Raw genomic sequence first — 22,361 nt, 5'->3', positions numbered from 1 at the left:
TTTGGCATACACAAGAGAAACAAAAAAAAAAAAAAAAAGGAAGAAATAAGGTATCAAGCCCCATGTTTGCCATCAGAAACCCCAACATGGACCTTTTCAGGCACATTCTGCAGTACTTTAGAGTCATGCCTACAACAGAGAAGGCTCGGTCAGGACAGAACTGCACTTCCCGAAGCTTTGCAGGCCTCCCCTCTGAGCGATGGTGAAAGGGACTCATCATGGTCTGGATCTCCTACAGCTGTTTTGCATATCAGAAAATAGGCAGCATCACTATGGTATCATCTCTCTGCAGGAGCATGCCCGAACACTAGTGTGTATGTTATATCCCAAGCAATGTATCCTAAGTTCATTTCTATTTCTACCCTGCCAGAGTGGCCACAAACTCAACACTTGCTAATTAAAATTCTTCTTGTGATTTGTTGAATCGGCAATAGAATCAATGCTATTCCCTATCTCAGATCATATTTCTAACATTTGAAGAAGTGCTTTCACAATAGAAGTCATTTTTCTTCAATCCATAATGTACAATGCAATGAATTCCATTCGTTGTGCAGAACTGAGCCTCTGGCTGAGCTTAAGGACCCACTGGAAAGACCGAGATACAACACCCTTTTCCAGGCTTTCCCAGACTCCCAACTGGGAATGCCTGCAGTACACCACCTGCCTCAAAAGGAAAGCTGCAGCAACTCTTTTTGATGTGTATAACATATATCCACTGTTCCATATGTGAAATCCATTCGGCCTCTCAGTTATTTGCGGGCTGATGAACCACATGCACACGGCAAGTCAGGATGCATTAGACCTACTAAAAACGCCACTATTGCAGCCAATCTTTATGGCTCCAAAAACCCAAGTTCACTGAATTTACTGTGTAGATGCTGATCATTTTCACAGATCAAACATTTGCACATATCTGATGGCTGTTTTTCTGGAATTTCCAGCCATCCAGCAGCTGATGAGAGTGACTGCTACATGTAGCTATGATCTCAGTCAGGTTGCTGGCCATACGAAAATCTTAGCCAAATTCTTCATTTTCCACTCAGACAATATCTCTGGATTGAAAAACAAAAAACAAAAAGGATGTACCAAATCAAATCTGGATACAGGGTAGCCATCAGGCAGTAAAAGAATGGCATTAAAAACATCATTTTTCATTCAAAACATGCATATAATTTTGAGCATCAATAATAATTTTGCCCCAAGGAAAGCTTGTTAATGATGTTTGCACAACAGGAAAAGAAGGGTTTACCATACTGCTTTTAGCTGGCAACTACTGCATTGATGAAGAAAATCTTATTCAGCTTTTCCTATTGCTGAGATTTTGCTTTGCATTAAGCACAAAATGTCACAGCTTCGAAATGTGACATGACAACTTAGAGCATTTCACTGTAAATACAAAGATGGCCTTTGAAAATAATTATAGAACAACAACAAAAAAAAGAGACTGAGAGAAGCAAATACAAAAAAACACTTAAAATATTCTTATGCATAATAAAAGATCCCATATTTCATATTAGAAGTAAGACCCTTCTGTTTCTACTGAAACCAATGACACCAGTGTTATTGCCATCAATGGAATCGGAGTTCTTTGTTTTAAAATGCCGGTAGGCATCCAGCTGGTTTGTTGACGACTGCAATACACTTCCCTTCTATGAATACAGCCATAGCTAATCTCTGATACAAATCCAAGTTTCCTGATACCCTTTCATAATAACTGGTCACCCAAAGAGCTGGTATTCATTGCATTGATACCAATTAGAGCACAGTGATTTCCTAGGTAAAAATCTCCCAATTCTTTGGATAAAATTCTGAAAATAAGACATGTTCCTCATTATAACTTTGACCTTTTTTGTTTATGCTTTTACATTGCCTCCTATTATGATTACAGTTTGACTGGAGGAATTACTTTTCCACTATGCTATCAAGCTAAGATAATTTTTTTAATATTAAGGTTAAGAGTATCAAAAAACAACTCCAGGTTCGCCCCACCACTCTGTGAATAATATTAATTTTCCTGAACCTCCAGCAAAGGAAAACCAAAAGACACTACCTATTTTCTGTGAATGAAATTTAAGATGAAAGAAACACAGAATAACTTTCAATAACCTTCCAAAAATGCCACATGCGTTATATTCATTTCTCTTTTTGACAAGACATAAGCTAAACTATTTTACCTAGATTTGGTCTGACCTCGCTAATGCTTGGTAAGCTGGACCAAAGCAGAAGCATCACACTCCCTTGCACGCTTCGCAGCTGGGTCTGTAAAGCCTCAGCCAGGTCTTTACCAATAGCTAAGTCTGCCCTAGAGCTGCCTTAAACTCAAACCTATTCACTATCTACACTGTAAAGTCTTAAATCCACCTCCCCCTTTAATGACCTGAGAGCTTTCCAGCTTCTGCGATCAGCCAGCTCCCTCATCCATCCCAGTGCTGATGTAGTGCCAACTTGCTCAGAACCTGCTCGGACCCCAGAACCCGGGGGTTTGGGGAACTTACCAGCGGTGCCTTGCAGTCATCGCTCTCCTCCTAGATTCCAGCTCTTCCAGCACTCATGTACTACTGCCAGGACAGACAGAACTGATCCTGGTTTACATGTTGGAGAGGGCAGGCTGCATGTTGTGATAAAGGTGGGTTAAGAACAAATGTTGTAGTTCAGAGTGGTAGAAGACAACTCTCCAGGATATTTCTAAATATTCCACATACAATTCTGTAATAGACACCTTTAATACACACTAACTAACCTTCTCTTCCTTCAGCAAGCTCTTCCACGAACTTGCTTCCTTGAGGCTTCCTTGCACTATTTGCCCCTGTGCAAGCACTGTTTTCCTGTATGTCTCATCTACTCCCTCCTTGCTTCCACATGGAAAGACATAAGGAACACAAAACAAAACACAGATGTACAGAACCTAGGTTCTGTGAAAAGATACTTTCCTAGAAAAGGTTTCCTGTTGCTGCTCCTCCATCATCATGTCTGTCATCATCTACCTCACCTACTTGGTTCACTGCAAGGTTGTCAGGAATACCACTAGTAAGATTATGTGCTAATGCCCAGGACCACACTCATAACACAGGGCATTTGTGATGCTAATCACTTTCTTTGGGAAAAACACCATGTACCAGCTGAGGAAGGGCTGGTGAGTTGTTTTTTTTCTCTTTAAAAAGCAAGATCAAAATATTGCAGAGTTATAAAACCCCTGTTTGATGGCAAGTTCCTATTTAAGAACCTCCTCAAGACACAGTTGTATCCTGAAAACAATGAATATCTTAATCTAGGATTGCAAAGAAACATTATCCGAAGACTGAACAATAATTACTGTTCAGCTTTTCTGGACCATGTAACCAGCACAGAAAAATAAGAACACTTTTGGAGGTATTTGTTTACTTAGAAGGCAAAAAGGTTATTTAGTTATCAAGAATTCCTAGATTCATTAAGTACCCTGCAAAGTCTCAAACCAGATGAATGCAGTGACTTCTTTTTCTTAAAACATGGACTGGAAACAGTACTTGAAAGTGTCTGTCTTCATTTTTACACTCTTCAAGAATGCCAAACATGACCCATGTAGGTGTAGAGTCTTGATGATAGAAAACAAACCTCTCTCCCTAACCCCACTCAAAACAAACAAAAAAACCCAACCCACAAACGAACAAAAAAACCCACCAACAACAAAGAAAGGGGAAGACAGGGCAAAAAGAAGCGCCAAACTAGAATAACTGTTACTTCTCATGGTAGTCAGCACGAGTGATGCTATATATAAATCCCTTGATATTCTGCAAAGCTATTAAACCAGATGTTGTTCAAAGATGGGAAAATAAGAGAGTATTAGTTGTTGTGAAACTGCAAAATTGGTATCACATTTGACAGTTCATTAGCAGTCATTTGTGACTATGGCTATTGATTTAGCTCTGAGTGACACTTTATCGCTAAATCAAAACTAAGTCTTTACTTCTTTATTCTTTTTATTTTACAATCTTGAAAACAGATCAGCTATCAGGCTTAAAGGAAAATACCTTATGAGAAGAGAAGCCACGGACAGAAGAAAGTACATGTTTAAGGATTTGTTGAGCAGATCACAAAATCAAGCAGTCACCAACCAAAACCCATGTCCAGAGGTTTTTACAGCAGCATCCACCAAGCCTACACTCAGGTACCATGACTGTGCACACAAATCCCACAGCCAGAGACCAACACTGACCAGCCAAAAAGTTCCACTGTCACAGTGGCAAGCCAATGGTACAGCCTGCAAAGGAGTTCTTATGGCTAAAACCAGAACTGGAACATAGCTGAGTAAGCAAGAGAGCTACTACAAAAGGTTGATTTTTGAATGCAGCAGTTCCATAATGACAATACCGAAAGCTTTTGCAAATGGCATGCCCTGCTGTTCTGATTACAGCGTGTGCTCTACTAAGGTATCCATGGAAACTTGAGAAAGAGATGTTAAATTTGTGGGATCTGTTTGACAGCTGGGAATGGGGCTAGTTGCCAGTCAGCCTAGTATGACCACAGGTATTTTGATCTTTAAGCATGGAGAAAGCATCAAGAGTCCTCAAACAATGAAATCCGTAAGATCAAATTGTCAGAGGAATGCATTTCCCAGACAATGACAAGAAGGTGGCAAGGACATAGTAAAGAAACGGTGATTTTAATGTTGTTATTACCTCTTAACAGAGAAAAATAGCCCAATCACTCTAACAAGGAGAGACACACCCAAACACTCACTCTTCAGACCTCATAGGAAAGAGGGGAAAAGCGCGAATCCCAACCCACAGAGCCTCCCGAGGGAAGGCTGCGCGGGGCAGGCAGGCATGGAGTGCTCAGGACTGTAAAACCCTTTGAGAGAAACTGCTTCAGCCCTAGTGCTGTTCAGGACTACTCTCTAAGAGCATAAGACACATTCAGAAATGGACAAATCAAAACAGCATTCCCAGATTATTCCCTATGAGAGAAAGAAGTAGCATAAGCAGAATATTCATCTCTGCCTCCTTCCCCAAGGAAACCAAGGCAGGTTGGGTAGGCCTCTACAACTGGGACAGTTTTTCTTCAGAGAAAGTTAAGTGAATAAACTCCCTCAGATGACATGAAATCGCTATTATGAAATTCCATTCACATCCACACTTCTTTTCGGACTCCAACAGATAAAAATTACTAGAAATGTCTCTCAGTGTTCCCCAGAAACTGCATCTGCAGAGCACTGGCTGAGAGTGTCGACTCGGGCACTGAGGAACTACTGACAGAAGAAACAGCTATAAGTAAAATCCTCTCCACATCCCCTGTTCTTGTAAATTAAGATGCCTTTAGAACCGACCTATGTGCCCAGAGTCCCGCACATCAATCACAGCAGAGATACTGCTTTGGGCCACTGAGCGCCAAATGGCTCTCGCACAGGCCCAGACCCCAGCAGTGTGCCGATGGTGGGGACAGCAACGCGGCTCCTAAAGCTGCTCTCTGATGTCCTTGACACACCCTGATGCAGTCCTGAGTAAGGACATTTACTCAAGTCCTTAGTAAAGAACAAAGGCTTTCTAACTTGAGTGCCGGCCTCCACATTCTGAGTATTTTAGTTCATTTCTTTGCTTTCTTTATTTGAACCGACTGCATTTCCCTTTTCATTTACATAAAAACCTTTCTCAAATCCCCCTGAGACAGACTTTGAAGGAATTTCCTGTTTTAAAACCAATTACTTACACAGTTCACCACTGCCATCCTAATTTTAAAATACTGCAAAGTCACTGCTTTGTGTCACTAGTTATGACAAGATCTAAAACTTGCATTTGTTAATTTTAAATGCATACCACTATGTTTCTTAACAGCACAGCACATGAGCCATAGCTGGCATATTCGGAGTAATGAGAGCTTCGGAATCTTCTTTTGAAGATCAAAAATGTGCCTGGTCACTAAGGCAGTTTCAATTAAATGACCCAGGAGCCACAACATTTGTCACAGAGAAGAAGACGAAGTCTGCAGGTATGTTACAGGCGTTTCAGATCGCTGAAAAGTTCATACTTGGCAGCAGCATTCCCTCACCGCAGCACCAACATCTGTGACCTTACATGATCAAACAGCTGCACACTCTTCAGCAAAACATCTGTGAAGCCAGCGTACCATTTACAGTCACGACCGACGGACTTTAGAGCTCATTCCCGAAAGAGATTCCAAGCCTTCCCTGTACCTCTCTCTTTCACCATTGGAGAAATACAGCTGAACAAGCCTGTGCGACAGCAATGCAGCCTGGAGTTTCATCCATGTCTGTTTTCATCTAGCAAGGCTGTTTGATAGAAACGTGACAAGTGCTGTACAGAAGCTAAATAAGTAAGCAACTGAAGCCATATACGGATAGACAAAATGCTCCAAAGATTTCTCTAAGCTGGATATAGAAAATGTCAACATCTACTTTACTTTAAAAAATAATAGATCCAAACTCCCCCAAAAGGTCATGGTGCTTCATACCTAATTAAGGCCATGACTGTTCTTGCTCTACTCAGAAGCAGCATCATTTGAGTGAAATGTTTCTTCTTACTTTTGTATTTTCCCTTATCATTTGCTGAGAGCAAGCACAGCTTTTTTAAATACCCAAACCAGACAATTTGCTGCTTTGCCATACCTACAGACTAAAACAGCCACAGAGAGAAGTTTCTAAAACCATAAATGGTACGCTCTTTGAAGCCAAACACTTCTGAAATCCCATCTGACACACCATCAAAAGGCAGAACAATTCAGGTACAGAAAATGGAGGTGATGAGATCCTTTGGATGTTAGTGTTTCAAAATAAAAATTATGGTTTTAAGATATTTTTTTTAAGAAAGGGACGGTTGTTTGGTGCGATTATAGATAACTGAAATCACAGCAGAGGACTGCAAAAAGGGAACTAGTCACCTAGAACAGCTTAGAAGAACAAGGAACTGAGAATTTTAGAATATTTGACTGGACCTATAGCTTTAACAGAAAAGAAAAAAAGGGGAAAAAAATCCAGATTTAATTGCAATAGCAGATACAACATCCAGAAGGGGGCTCAATAATTTCAACAGCATTCCCATGAAACTGGGAGAAGTTGGCCATGGCAGGTCACATCAACTCAACAAAAAAGGAAAAAGAAAAGAGGATTTGGCAGAGAAGAATACAAGATGAGACACCAGTCAACTCATATATAACCACCACCACCAGCAACACAGTCAAAAAGCAAACCATATCCTGAATATTGACATTTACATGCAGGGATCAGGTCTTTTGTAGGTGAGACAACATTCTGCTCTTCCTGCACAGACCTGGCCTCCTGAAGGCTGCTCTGACTGGAGCTGACATGCGAGGCCTCAGCAGCCTCTCCTAGCCGCCAGGGATGGTTGTATTTGACAGCCATCCTGCTCGTTCCCTCTAGACTGGGATAAAGCCCCCTTACACCATACATGCATCAGCTAAATCAGCCTCTGGACAGAACAGACCTCTTGGGGCCTCACTACAGCTGACTGCGGCTTTGGGGGAACTTGGCAGGTACGGAGCCAGGCGGCTCTGCTGAACACCAACTGCTGTCCCAGTGGGAATGAACTAAAGATTCAGACAAAGCTTACAGGGTGACAGTACCATTAAGCAAAACCTGTCAGCTGAATCAGCATCATCCAATTACAAGCCAATGGTTTTAAAAATGCCAAAAGTCAGTATAATTAGAAGCTTTACATGCAACAGCTCCTGAGTATGAACAATTTCATCCAGGCTCTTACTAACCAAGCTGCAGATACCGCAATGCTGTGCTAGCCGAAGCTATAAAAATGATTGGCAGGCACTGCATACAACACTTGGCTATTTTACCTATAGACATTTTTTTTTACGCATTGTACTATGCTGCCATAAGTGACTGCAGCTTCAATGCTGTCAATAAAACACTCACTAAATCACATTCTATCCCTCAAGCCTTTTTTTCCTCTGACAGCTTCAGCATTCCAGTGCATGGAAAGAACATAAGGATTTCTGGCATAACAAATCATTGCTTTGCTACATGGTCTTCTGTCTTTAACAAAATCCCTTCTGCATAGGTTCTCCCTATGTCACAGGTTACTTAATTTCAGTATTGCATTGCACCAACCTTGCAGCTTTGCAGGAGAAAAAAAACGCACGATACCCTATCACCTAAAAGACAAATGAATCTGTCAGTCTGTTTTCCCCGTTATCAGCTGTGTTCCAGAAAACTGTTACAGGTTACTTCAAACCGATATTAGAGACTTTATTTAGGAAGCACTGAAAGTACATTTAGAAGTCAGGGGTGGGGGGGTGGTGTATGGGAAGGGAATCCAGTAGAGCAGGTCATCTTGAAGATTCAACTACTTTCTAAGTACTGTTCCCTGGGGTTTTTACAATGGATACTTTCTGACTCTTTTATTCCACTTGCACTGCAATTAAGCTATTCCATTCAAAATATACCCCAAATCTCATTGTGATCAGTAAAAACTCAGCATTTCAAGTTTCTCCATATATTACTGCCAGCACCTTAGGCTCAACATTACAGTTTCCTCAAATCTTTGCAGCATACAGTGAGGAAGAAGGGATAGAAAGAGTGAATGAAATGAGGCAGAGTCTGCATTCCCCTTAGGGTTATTCACCCATATCATTTGTATCCTGGGAACCCTCCTCCCTCCCCCAGTTCCCTTCCCACACAGGGAGAGACCACCCCTGTCCTGCAGAGGCTTGTCTTATTTTATTCGGCACACTGCAAACCGCACACGGACCAAAACCACTGAATCTTGGTTTCAGGCAAAACAAGACTCAGATCGCCTCAGCTCTCATGTCGCATTTGCAAAGTCAGAGACCAGCGGACCCGTCAACGTGGGAAAAGGACCCGCTCGGGTTCAGTCCCAGCCCTGCACCTCGTTGGGCTCCCCGGCCCCCGAGGCTGCGCCAGGATGCTCAGGCTCGCATCCCTGGCAGCGCTACCGCTGCCACCCACCTGCCCGCTCCTTCTGTTTCAGTGCATCAGGCTACTCAAGTAAGAGCCTGCCTTCATCTCAGCAGCAGCCCGATTTCCAGTCCAAGCCCTCCCCCTTCCCTCCTGGGCCGTTGCGGGGAAAGGGAGATCCCGACCCGGGGGAAGACGGAGCCGCAAAGCCCCCCCGGGAAGGATGCTGCGGGGCCGCGCCCGCCGCAGAGCCCCGGCGACCGGGCAGGGCGCCCGCCCCGGCCCGGCGATGCCGCCGCATTGTTTTTTCCACCTGGATCCCCGCCCGCCGCATCGGCTGCCCCCGGGGACCGCATGCGACGGGCCGCGGCAGCTCCGCAGCGGGCGGGGGGCTCCGTGGGGCCGAGCCCCGCAGAGAGCCCCCCTCCCCCCACCCGCGGGACCCCGCCGGGACGGCTGACGGCCCTTCCCTGCCCCTCGCCTGCCACGGCCGGAGCGGCGGGGCCGGGACATTGTCTGCCGCGGGGCCGGGACATTGTCTGCCGCGGGGCCGGGATATTGTCTGCCGCCGGGCCGCCTCCCCCCCTGCGGACGGGGCTCCGGCTCCCGATCACTTCCCCCGATAAGCCGGGGCCGCCCCGCCGCCAGCAGCCGCGCTCCTGCATTGCGGCGGGGGCCTGGCGGCCGCGGAGCGGGGCGCTCCCCCTTACCTGCGGCGCCGCTCTCTGCCTCCGACATGGCCCCGCCGCCCGCCGCCGCCGCGGCCCCCTGCCCCGCTCAGTGCGCACGGCGCGGCATGGGCCGCCGGCGGAGCCGCGCTGCGCTGCGCTGCCCGGGGGCGGCTCCGCTCCTTCCTCTCGCCCCCCGCCCCGCCGCGCCTTCCTGCGGCCGGTGCCGGCAGCCAAGGGGACGCCGCGGCCCGGCTCGGCGCTGCCAGCCCTCCCGCGCCGGCTGCGGGGCTGCGCCGCCCCTCCCCGCCCGCTCCCCGCAGCCGCACAAGGGAGCGGCGCTGCGGCTCGGGGGCGGCGGGGCGCTCGGCGGGCAGCCCGGCCCAGCCCAGCCCCAGATGCGCATTTCACGGCTGCTGAAGCAGAAACCCGCCGCGGTGCTGGCTGTGGAAAGCGACACCCTGGGTACGCCAGGACGGGGCTGCGGGAGCGGGGCTGGCGGCGGCAGAGGCTGCGCTGATTGCCCTCAGGTTGTCGGGGGGGAAGCAGGTACAGCGAACCTCAACAGTCAGCAGTCGTTAACGGGAGCCCCGAAATCAGGAATTGCAGGGTGACGTTTACAGCATGGGATTCTTTTCATTTGCCTTTGGGGAGAACTCTCTCCCGCGCCGTTCTGCAGCGCCATCAGGGCCAGAACCCCTTGTTCCCGGTGATCTTTAGCGAGTTAACTTGTCTCCTGGACGTGCGAGAGAGACACACTCCCCTACTGTCACTCGACCCACCACTAAGTTTTAAGAGTTTGCCAAACTAAGAAAGAAGCCATTACAAATGCAGAATAAAAATAAGGCTGGTAACCTGCCATGAACAATTCTGAAGGCAAAGGAAGTGTTCTTCTGGTTTCCTCCCATGCTTCATGGTCTAATTCTCCTTTACCTTCCAGCCTCAGCGGCCATGCACATCTTGAAAGCACTGCCAGCAGTTCACATGGAGTAAATCAGGGCATTAATGTCAAGCACAGCCTCAGTTACTCACTAACTCCTAAGCTTAGGAAGTCACTAACATTCAACTCATTGTAAAATTCACCCAAAGCTTCTCCTGAGGCCTTTCACCAAAGCTGCTGCTCACACAAGGCAGGATGCCTGTGAAAACCCCAAGGCCTAGGGAATTTTTAAACAAAACCCTAGACACTGCAGGTGCTTACTCAGCACCTGCCTTTATTTGCTCCCTGATCTCCTCTCACAGCATTAGCCCTGTCCCCTGTAAGTTGTGTTGCCTCTGAGGACAGCAGGTGTGGCACAAAGGTTAAAATTAAAGCAGTAAACTGCATCATGTCTACACAGCTGACTCATCTCACAGGCCTTCACCAATCCTGTACACCCTATAAAGACAACTTCCCAAAATCCACTGTCTATTCCAGGGAAAAAGCTGAACTCAGTTCTCTGCCTCCCAAAACCAGCTGCACAAAGGAGAAGAGAGGGAAGGAGCACACAGGGATGGAGGAACAGCACCTCGCTCCACTGTTCGCCTCGACTGTAAGCTTATGTTCTCAAAGATGCTCAGTAACATGAGGATCACTCGCACAACCTGCCTAAACCCGAGGAGAAGGTGCACTGGGCCAGCTTCCTCTTCTTCCCTCCACACCACGCCAGGCAACAAAGGGGAACATCTGGCCAAGAGTTGGCTTTAATTACCTGTTTAGAGTCAGGCTGAATATTTATGCTGTCAGTAAACAGCCTCGGAAATAAGAAACCAAACAACTCTAATACTTGGTTTCCTGACAAGAGACTTAAATAGCAGGAACTTTTGCTTCAAATTAAATGTGCTTCAATGGCAATTAATCACAGGCTTTTAAAATGTATTGAGATAATTAACAAAGGCAGACGGAAAAGAAAAGAAATAATCAAGGAACACACAAACACATATCCAAAGTGTATACTTTTAGGAAAAAAATATTGCATGCAGGCTAATTTTCCATGAACCTTCAAGCAACAAGACAACACACATAAAAATAGCATTTGCTGGGTACAGACATCTCTCTGAATGTCAGCGCAGTGACTACATTATTCAATATCAAGCCAGGTTGCCTAAGTTACACACTCAACTGTAGGTGTTTTGAATAATGCAGAAGGAGAATATCTGAACACATGTGACTGCTGGTTTCAGAAACAAGACCCTTGCCCAGAAAGCTTAGTATCTCCTTTTAAAAATCTAATGAGAAGAACCAAGTTAAAAAAAAATGCATTTGAAGTAAAAATTAGATTGTCAATTTGAAGTACAAAATTAAGAACTAAGATCCCTTAAATTTGGTTTTGTTTTATATAGATCAAAATTAATTATATAAGTAAAAATGAATTATATAATAATAAAACTATGCATTCTTTTTCCCTTGTGATCTCTCTCCCTTGGAAACAAATACAAAAGTACATTTCATATGAAAGAAAAAACTTTCTGAAAAGGTCACTGTATCAAATAAGCCTGCTCTGGGGCTGAAGAGTCTATATTTTTGTTACTTACTCCATGGGAAGTTTGTCATTTTTATGGTCATTTTGACAGATTGTTTGGAATTTGTGGTTGTAGTGGTTTATTTTTTTATAAGCATAACAGGAAATGAGTCTAAATATAATTATTAAAATGTAAAAATACTGTGGATGGATAGAATTTGAAAAGGATGGCACAAGTTAAGTCATCTACACTTGTAAGAACACCTGTTCTTACAAGCACCTAGGTGACCTCATTTACTTGTCCCTTACACAAGATTCAGTTTTAGTGTGGGTCTGGAAAGCATTTTTTTTTCATTCTCAGTGAACTAACATCAGCTGGCATAGTACATTGCAAGGGAGTAGCAGCAGAAAGGAAGAACCTTTTTCTGACTCTGAAACATGGAAGTGTTATTCTGTCAGACAATCAAGGCACCCATCACTGTTAAGTTCAAGCACCAGACCCAGTATTTGTTACGGGTATTACCTTGACTGTGGGGAGAAGCAGGATTCCTGCAGTAGCCCGGGGCAGACGTTTGCTTTAAGTTCCCTCTCAAGCATCTACTTGGGACTAAACACCTCTCGAGCACAATCAAGACCAGTGATTTAATATACTGTATTTTGCATCTGCAGAACACTTCTTATCCTAGGTGATCCCCATAAAGCTGCAGCCTCAAACCATTCAATTCATCACAGAAAGGGTTCAGATACACTGGCATTAAAGAAAAAATGCTGTCTAACCTAGCTCTGATTTTAGCAAAGCTACTATATATATGTTATCCATTAGCATCAATCAACATTTCCTAAGAAAAGTAAAGACCACCACAGTGCCCTTTCAGAGCCATATTCACTTGTTGTGAGAGCTACATAAAACTGTGGCTAGTCAGTGAAAAGAGCTGTGTGCTTCTCACACATGATTGCAAGGGTCTAAGTGAGGCACTGAGAATCAGTGACCTGTAACTAGGCACAGAGATCTGGAAGGAATACAGGTATTTGAATATTGCTTTCAATGCACCTGACAGCAAGATGTACAGATATTATTACAGACACAGAGATCAGTGTACCACTGAAGTCCAACACCCAGCCCAATACTGCTACCAGGGAGAGTTGTATCTTTAAAAACCACACCATATTATAAATCTAAGAATAGAAAGCATGTAAGTATGCCTTGCATCTTGGTAGCTCAGGAATCCCTCATCAAGCACAGTGTCCATCTGCTCAATTAAAATTCCTTGGACAATGGTTTCATACTTCAGAGTTTCCTCTTACGTACTTTCTGGAGCATCGTTAAACATACAATACCTGATTTTTGTTTGCCACCCGCATAACTGTTATTGCAGTCTCCTCCTTCATTCCAGAGGTATAGTTTTTCAGCTTACAGCACATTAACCTCTCCCATTTGCTTATTGCTTCATGTACTAAAAACCTAGAAATTATTTTTATTACAGAGTCAACTAGCAATATGTATCCCTAAATGCAGTTTTTATCTTGCTCTTTCCTAAAAACAGCCTTTTATATTAATACTGAAGAAATCTCTTAAAGACAGAACAAAAAAGTATTCATTGCTGTTACAGCGTTTCAATAAAGAAGCTTATTGAGCACATAAGGATATGAAGGGTTTCTTCAAAAGGAACAGATCATATAGTTTTCACCTCTTTCATACATTTCTCGTGCCTGGTATCCCAGCATCTGTCGGAAGTGCATCATTCTGGAACACAGCCTGCATAGAATTCTCCAACATTTCACAGCAGGATGGCTTTTTTCAGCAAATCTGCTAGGCTGTATACACAAAGTCTGGTTCTGGTGCTCACAAATCTCTGGCAATGCGCTCACTTGAAGAGTACTTTCAAATGCAGATATGGGAGCCCTCCCCGCTGCTTACACTGGGTTTTTTCACCTCTTTTACAAACTATACTATGTAGATATGTTGAACACTGAACAGTGTGTCCAGTGGCCCCATCACAGTAACATTCAATAGTCTCCTTGTGTATCTCAACGCACAGATCGCAAATAGCACAGCAGTGCTAGCTGCTGTGTGCACAGAACTGAAAGATCAGCTCAGTCCCAAAATGTTTCCACTCATACTGTATGTCCTGAACTACTTTTTTTCTTTAAATTTATTGCCCTTCCTCTATCCTGGATGTATTAAAACAAAACAAAAAACCCCAAACAAAACAAACAAACAAACAAAATAACAGAATAAAAAGATTTATCATATAACTTCATGTGATCACACCGTCATCTGAGTGTTACTCTCCAAATATGCACCCATCTATCTACAGTAAAAAAATACTATTCCGTCCAGGCATTTTTAAAATATCAATCAGATTGTGCATCCATAGTGGCTTGTTTTACCACACATTTCTTATCGCTCCAAAAGAAACAAAGCTGCATATGCATCAAACAATAAACTTAGTTTTGTTACATGGCTCCTATGAATATATACACTGCTTCTGCAAGTGATGAGCATGTTGGCTCCCACTGAAGTTAAGAAAAGTGGCAAATGGCTCAGCCACCTCTAAACCCAACTACAGCTAGGCAGGACAAAATTCTGCCTCCCTTATTTCTTACGATCCAGAGAATAAATTGTACCCCCTAGATGGCATGTTCAAGTATTATTATTGTTCATACCCTTGCTTTGCAGACTGCTTCACTGAATTAAATAGCATCACCAGAATTTCAATGCTTTTTGCAGTGCAAGTAATAATTCCATCCCTTAAAAATATCCTGTACCAGCCTGAGTGTACTGAATTTGACAATGTAAAGGGGAAAGAACTCAGATATTATCAGACTCAAGTGATATAGAAGTACATTCTGTCACTGTGCACCTGTGATACATAGATATCATATACATAGAACATATGACAGTTACCAGGCTCCTACCTAACCACTTTCTGAAGCTTCCTGTGGTCCAATTAAATACGAGAAAGAAAAGGCAGCATGCTGAAAGATAAGCAACACATGATTGACATGATACTCAAAACAAATTGCATCCAAGGGGAAAATCTGAATCTAGAATTACATGCAGTTTCCACAGATTGATTACTTACAAGGAACAGACATTTAGGTTTCGAGTAGACATGTCAGCTTAAGGGTTGGTTTTATTTTTTCCTAAGACATTTGAGAAACTGTGGAAAGCACACAAATATAATAAAAATGTCCAGCCAGATCCTCCAGATTAGTACAGAATGAACTGGAAGAGTGGGCACTATAATGCACATTAGATTTCATCCATCTCACCTGGGGTCTAGGAGGTAGAAGTGGTCACACTGAGGCACACACATGTACTGAGAAATAAAAGAATTTTAAAGGCTAACTGAAGAAATGCAGGCTTGCAAAGTCAGAGAAAACAAGAGAAATAACATGATCAGTTTTACAAGAAACTATTTGCAGTATACAGATGAATCTCTACCACCACCTCAACTGATTACTTACTGGAGTAAATCTTAATGGATTCCACTGACCTCCAGCTTCCATTTGACATTTAACAATGCAGCAAGACTGGGACATTTTAGATTCTGAAGAGAAATGAAAAATAACCAAAAGCCCTCTGACACTCTTAAGAAGTGCCTGGTGAATACTGAAAATGTTTTTAACATTTGAAACATATTTTGATAGGTTTTATAACCTTTAACATTTCATGTGTATGAACATTATGTGATTTGATTTATACTTCTAAGAAAAGAAAAGGCAAAATTGTTGTAAAAGATGTTTTACAAAGATAGGCCTTAGAAATGCTCATGAAACAAATCTGCAAATATAAGTGATGCTGGATTTTTTTCAGAGCATTTTTTTTTAAAAGAACATTCAATATAAAATTATACTTAGAACATCAAATGGTACCATATTCAATCATGAGTAGACAAAGCATACTAAATCACACAGATGATGAAAAAAACATAAATACTCCTAGACATAGTAGAATTAGATATTTTAGCATGAATCCACTGGTTGAAATATGTTCTTACAAAATGTTTAAGAAAATTCTAATAACTAACATTTTTTCAAAAATTAAAAGTCTATATCATCAGTCAATCACCACTATGAGTCATTTATTTACTTTTTGTTAAAATGTGTGAAATGAATGGTGTCTTCAGCATCACCAACATTTTCTCAAAATCTTGATGTGCCACTCTACATTCTCTGTTAACCACCACATACTTCTATTTTTGGAATCTTTAATGAGGGCACACACATATAAATGAAAGTACATAAGATCCCAAATGAACAGAGTGATATTTTCCACTCAGTAGCTAATTTATCTCACCACAGGTTACAAGAGACCTGTGATCATTTTTTTTCTGCCTAATCACTAAAGGGATGCCAATTCCATAAGGTTACACCACTCTTCTCACTTGCTGTAAAATCTTTCTAAAGACAGACCTCCATACCAGGTTTTGACAATTTCTAAACATGGAGCCTAGTATGTTAAAATAAAGGCCATGAATCAGTAAGTCATATTATATCTGCAAAGGTGAGGAATTACCATGAGCAACAGCAAGTAATTAAAAAGTCCAATTACATACTAAGTAACAATCCAACAGTCATTAACAAAGACATGACTATTTTTAAGAGTAGTTCATCTCATACAAGATTAACATCACTGAAATATGTCATATATTTAGCTTCTATAAATTAATACTGACTTAATTACAACAGCTATATAAAAACAAAAGTAAAAATAAGTTATTTCTGCTATTCATACAAATGCAAGCAAGAATACAGTTTGTCCCTGACTTGGGAATTCAATAATAGATAAAGAAAAAAATAAAAATAAGATGGCAGAACTCTACTGACTTAAAAGGTAATTTAAATTAGAAACCATGATTCAAATCTTGCTTTGATGAGTTATAAAGCTGTTGGCTGGAGAAGTCCATTATTTGTCCATTCTCACTTAAATGACAACAAACTTTGCAACCTTGACAACAAACTTTACAACAAACTGCACCTAAATATTTAAACTGGCACATACAATGCAAAAAACATCCTTCCTGTTATTAAATCTGTTAGATTTGCCAGTAGTATTTTCAATAATGATTTATTATTTCATTTGTCTTTGCCAGCAGAAAAAGAATGTTGTTGACATTCCTTTAAGTGTTTAGCCTAAATTATTACTAAACTGCTCCAGTCTGGTAATTCAATAAACCAAGAATTTGTTCAGGAGAAAAAATGATACTCCTTTAAATGTTGCCACTTTCCTAACTACCATAAAGATGATGCTTTAATCCCTTGAAGAAGCAAAATGGAATTATATTAATTTGTTTTTTTCATTGACAAAAGAAGAATCATGTAACAGTGACCCCATTAGCCGCAATAAAAGATCTGGGTTTTATTTCTTGGTGAAGACTGGCATTTAGAAAAAGACACAGCTGATTATTTTAGCATACTGTGTATGCATGCATATCTTATAAAGCCATTTTCACTGACCACAGAAATATTCCATTCCTTTTTGTACTTAAGACATGATGACAAACTCTGGTTGCAGCTTCTTTCAGCTGCATCCAAAGTCTCTCAAAATCAATGGAAAAATCACCCATTGCTTTCAGTAATTTTAAATCAGGCCTTGAAACACTGAGGTTATGTGACAGCTGCCTTGATGTCTGGGAACTGACAGAGGATGCATCGTATGCCAATCTTTCTAATACAGATATCTTCAGCTAGCACTTCATTAACCTGTGCTGGTGATGTGATTGTCTACATCACCAGAATGACTGTCACAGAATTTGGATTCAGATGTTTTAAGGAGTCTGCTGAACAATAGGAGTTTGAATATTATTTAAAAAAAAAAATAAAGAGGACAGAACATGCTGAAAAGGAGACTAGATTGCTTTGAGGATCTTGTAACACCAGCAGACCTCTTCAAGGATGATTGCAAACCCAAACAGAGCAAATGCACTGAGGTTAATGTGTCCACTCAGATGATCTTTGTTCATCCAAGGTCTCTTGGCTTTGAAACATAGGACAGTGAAAGTAAATGTAGGTGTTTCTTTAAAATCAGTTCTGCAGAAAAGGGAGCAAGCACAATAAAAAAAAGCCATCTCTGCAGGAAACTCCTTCTGGTTTGTTTAGAATGGCAGCATAACATTTGACACAAAAAGAAGTGCTTGACACCATTTATAAATAGTGAAATATGTGTAAAAATACTGTTCAAATCCATTTGACATCTCTCTTCTAAAGGACTGTATTTTTAGCTGAATCTATATTTTCAATCCTTTGCCTTAAGCTTGCATATGACTGTGCTGTTATTTAGGAAGTAGTGACATTCTTTTACTCATATAACAAATGGGCAATTTGAAATGTGAACATACAAAACTACTGCCATTAAAGTATTATTTAATGCAGTGTCCAGTGCAGGAGCAGTCCTCCTCCTGGAAAAGCCTGCATCCAAAGAAATGGAACAGAGACAGGCACAAGCCTGTATCAAATCAAATGGTTCACAAACATAATCCTTGTACTAGCATAAAGTAGGTCTGCACGTGTTAAATAAAAACAGGTAGTAAACAAAAAAATCCATATGAAGGTACTGCTCAAGAAACAGAAGCAGCACATGGTGAGGAATTCACAGCAAGGAGTGACTGCTGTGAAAGGAATAAGCACGAGGAGATAAGAATAGTGTTTTCTAAAGCAAGGTTGTTGCAGAAAAGGTTTCAGATTCCAGTCTATGTTTATAGCCTTTGGTGTCAAGCTGTCCAAGAACAGATCCAGAATGACTGACTTGGTAAATTTTCTCTGTCATCTTTTTTCTCACCCGAGGTGCTATCTGTCAAGGCCTATAAACTTCACCATAGATAGATTATGTTAATAAGACATGAAATACTGTATATAGCTACAGGGAAAATAGGGTGCTTGTATCAAATACATCTTCCTGTTCACTGATGCAAGATCTGAGGGGCACTTTCTACAGATAAGTGGATTTGGAATAACATTAATTTAAAACTGTATTCCCAGTCATAAATGGACCATGCAGACAATGGACATGTAAGCAATCCAGACATCGCCGTGAGTCACTATTTAGTCACCCTTCCTTCTTCAAACTTTTCAGTGCTGGATATTTAATCAATACAAAGGCAGCACACTTCTCTCATCATCTCAATTTTGCACTTAAGGTAACTTAAACAAGAGGTTTTAAAGTCAGCTTTTCACAGGCATCTATAACTCATTTTCTATAGCACTGCATAGATATTGTGAGGGCTCAGGATCTCTCAGCAATGGAGAGGAAAACAATAGTTCAGAAGGGCTTACTAATTCTGAAGGGTTAATTCCAGATTTTCTAGGCGTCTAACTTACTGCCGCTTTCTCTGAGATGCAGCTGCTCAACACTGGGAAGAGCAAATGTCCAGCATTTAGAGCACTCAGAGATAGCTAGATGTCTATCTGGATCTTCAGATTCAGAGACACCAAATCCTCAGTGAAGATCACAGGAGGTAATTGTAACATTGCTTTACAAAGCCAGTTGGAGAGCTATCTCCATTTCTAGGTCCTTTGACAACCCTACTGGCACAAGTATTTTCCCCTGTAATAGATGTGTCTGTGCATCAATGTGTTTGCAAGATTTTATACTCTGTTTGCAATTATGAGGATTTTTGCTAAGAAGAAGATTGTTTGCTTTGAGGTAGTTCTCTTAGAACCGTGTCTTCCTACAGGTACTTGAAATTCCAAGGACTTTGAATGACTGGATACATACAGTTACGATACACAAAGAAGGGAAGCAGTTGTACTTACATGCGAAATTTTCTTGTGAGTTACATGTGAACAATTTTTATGTGGATACATACCATAATTTCCTCTTGATGTGGTAGAGTTTACAGACAAAAATACAATTTTAGATGAGTAATTACAATCATAATTCCTTTCAATTCACTACTAAATCTCCTCATTATAGGCTCTTCCATTTGTAGTGTTTCTGTATTTGGCTGGCCCTTCTCAACTGGCACAGCTGAGCAGCGTCACTAGAAACGAGTTAGGGACTGGTCTCTTTCCAGGCCCTCATTCACCAGTTAGAAACCACTCTTTCTCAAAGTCTACAGCAGCATATTTGTAAGCCTGTAGGTACCTGAGTTACTGCCAACTGGCAGGTTCTGCTGTTCTTTCACAGCTAATAAGCTGCCTGCAGTTTCAGCTCCAGCTGATGCCTCTGGATCTGAAGCAGGATTCTTGAAGTATGCCTTTCCGTGTTTTCACAGCTAGTGCTTTCTGATCCATTCAGATGCTTCGAGCATACCTAAGCCAAAAGGTGACTAGCTGTCCAGATGTACATAGTGGAAGAGAGAGGTGCCTGTCTTTCCCTGCTTTCAAACTAACAGGTGTTCTGGTGTTCTGCCTAGGAGACTTGAACTTTCTTTTGCAATCAAGATAAGGGAGGTTCAGGTTCTTTCCAAATAATACTCTGGAGATATCAGCATTCTGCAGGCATACCTACCACTTTTATCATGTCTTTTGTTCACACACTCATGGTGTGTGATTTAGACATGTCTCTAAGTCCAGAAGAAATTTTGTGTTTAGGAATCCCAAAGAAAGTACCTGCTTGCTCAAAGACCATCTTAGTCCCATCACAGCTCTTGATGTTCTTGTCTTGGCTAGTAAGATTTTCTCTCCACACAGCTGACATTTGTGGGGCCACTCTGGGTTACTCGGTTCTTCCCTATAAACTGCTTGAGGGAATCCTGGAGCTGAGGACTCACTTTAGCTGCAAGGCCCACTGGAGGCAGGCAGTGCCAAGTACTGAACCAGTCAAATACCTTTAATGGTCTAGGCCTGAGCCGGCTGGATTTCTTTTTGTTACAGCAAGAGGTCTTTTTAATACCTCTATGTCAGTAATATCATTTGTCACACACAAAAAAAAACAAAAAAAAACAAAAAAACAAAACAAAACAAAAAAACCCCCAACCAATAAGCCTGGAAAGCATTTAAAATGTTAAACCTTTATGGAAAGCATTTAAAATGTTAAACCTTTAAGGGAAAGATCTCCTAAACTCTCTCTAAAATACAAAATCTATGGAGAATTCATATGAGTTTGTCAGTGGCCATGTGAGACACCCACCTTGAATTTGGAAAGAGAGGGAGGTAATAGTATGAAATCACTGAGGTATGCATATTTGCCTCGTATCTTTGTTTTCAAGTAAACTGCTATCCAGGCTGTCTTCACTGCTCGGCTCTGCAATGTAACATAATCTGAAATATACACCACAGTATGGCAAAGGTGACAGATTTAATTTATATGCCTGAATTAAATAGACTTGTGATGCAAAGCTGAAGCCAAATGTGGATTTATGCTTGAGTAACCAAGGGGGACCTAAAGCATTTGCTTTTGCGGGACAAGACAAGAAGGTTGACCACAACTTCATACTTGTTTGCCTGACAGCCATCGCCACAAACTAGCAGGCATGCCACCACCACGAATCTACAAAATCCTGCTAAAAAGGCCAAAATTAAATTCTTTGCAGAATTTCCCCAGTAGAGATTCCTCACTCCTTCCTACTGAAATCAATAATTTCTGCAGGAAAATCTATGAGAACAGAAAAACATTACGCTCTAATCAAAACCTCAAAAGGTGCAGAAGATGCAAGTTAAACACATGCCCACTGGCTCAAGGCTCCCTAACTCTTTGTATCCAACTCCCTCAAGCTTTAAAGTAGGGAGAGGAGGAATGTGAGGCTATAAGCCTGTACTCCTGCTGTTACATCAACTTCTGCAGTTAGAAGTCATCCAGACAGATGATTTCAAATTCATGCTGCATCGAAACTGTTCAGGACTTTGAACGCTTGAATCATTATCTTTAAATAAGGCAGCAACCACTTTACACAGCAGCCAAAGTTTCCAATGATTGCAGTGTATTACTCAGGGTAAAATTGTACTACACTAATCTACCCAAGAGGTGGCGGAGGCACAGAAAACTGTGTAAGGCCAGCATCCGAAAGGAAAGGTTGCAGACTCTTGGGCAAACACAGATGATAAAAGCATTCCTGGTGGCTTTTGCTATCTAAGCGTTCTGGAATAGCCAAGGACATCTTCAGAATGGCACAATATCATCTTCAGAAACTCCACTCTCATCTGTTCCATTTTTGCAGTGTGTGTTTTGTCCCTCAGCATCCTTGCATGACCCTCTTCTCTTTAAAGTCAGTGGAAGTTAAACACACTTAGGCAAGAAGAAAATGGAAATCCAACTCTTTACAAAACAACCATATGTAGGCTTTGAATTGACAGACAAAGCCAAACCCAGGAACATATTTTTTTTTGCTAAATATCGCTGTGATTTGCCCCTTCAGGCTCAAACACATAACACAATCCAATTAGGAGCCAAAACCACAATTGCTAACATGTTGGCAATGAACTGAACAC

At 41.8% G+C, this 22,361-nt stretch overlaps 1 protein-coding gene across 2 annotated transcripts in view; it reads right to left on the bottom strand.

Annotated features, from left to right (window-relative positions):
- HSPA12A (heat shock protein family A (Hsp70) member 12A) overlaps positions 1-22,361 on the bottom strand; it is an 89,258-nt gene that overhangs the window by 48,105 nt on the left and 18,792 nt on the right. Inside the window, exon 1 of one of the 2 annotated variants that reach the window (XM_040606711.1) lies at positions 9,589-9,889. The exons of the other annotated variant lie outside the window; for it this stretch is intronic. Coding sequence (XP_040462645.1) covers positions 9,589-9,616 — 28 coding nt within the window. The 5' untranslated portion in view covers positions 9,617-9,889. Of the gene's footprint in view, positions 1-9,588; positions 9,890-22,361 lie in introns of those variants that run through there. 2 annotated transcript variants of the gene reach the window in all.

This window comes from Falco naumanni, chromosome 9, assembly GCF_017639655.2.
Source record: "Falco naumanni isolate bFalNau1 chromosome 9, bFalNau1.pat, whole genome shotgun sequence".
Taxonomy (NCBI): Eukaryota; Metazoa; Chordata; class Aves; order Falconiformes; family Falconidae; genus Falco; species Falco naumanni.
The sequence above is the reverse complement of the archived record's forward strand: the minus strand, read 5'-3'. Positions and strand labels throughout refer to the sequence as shown.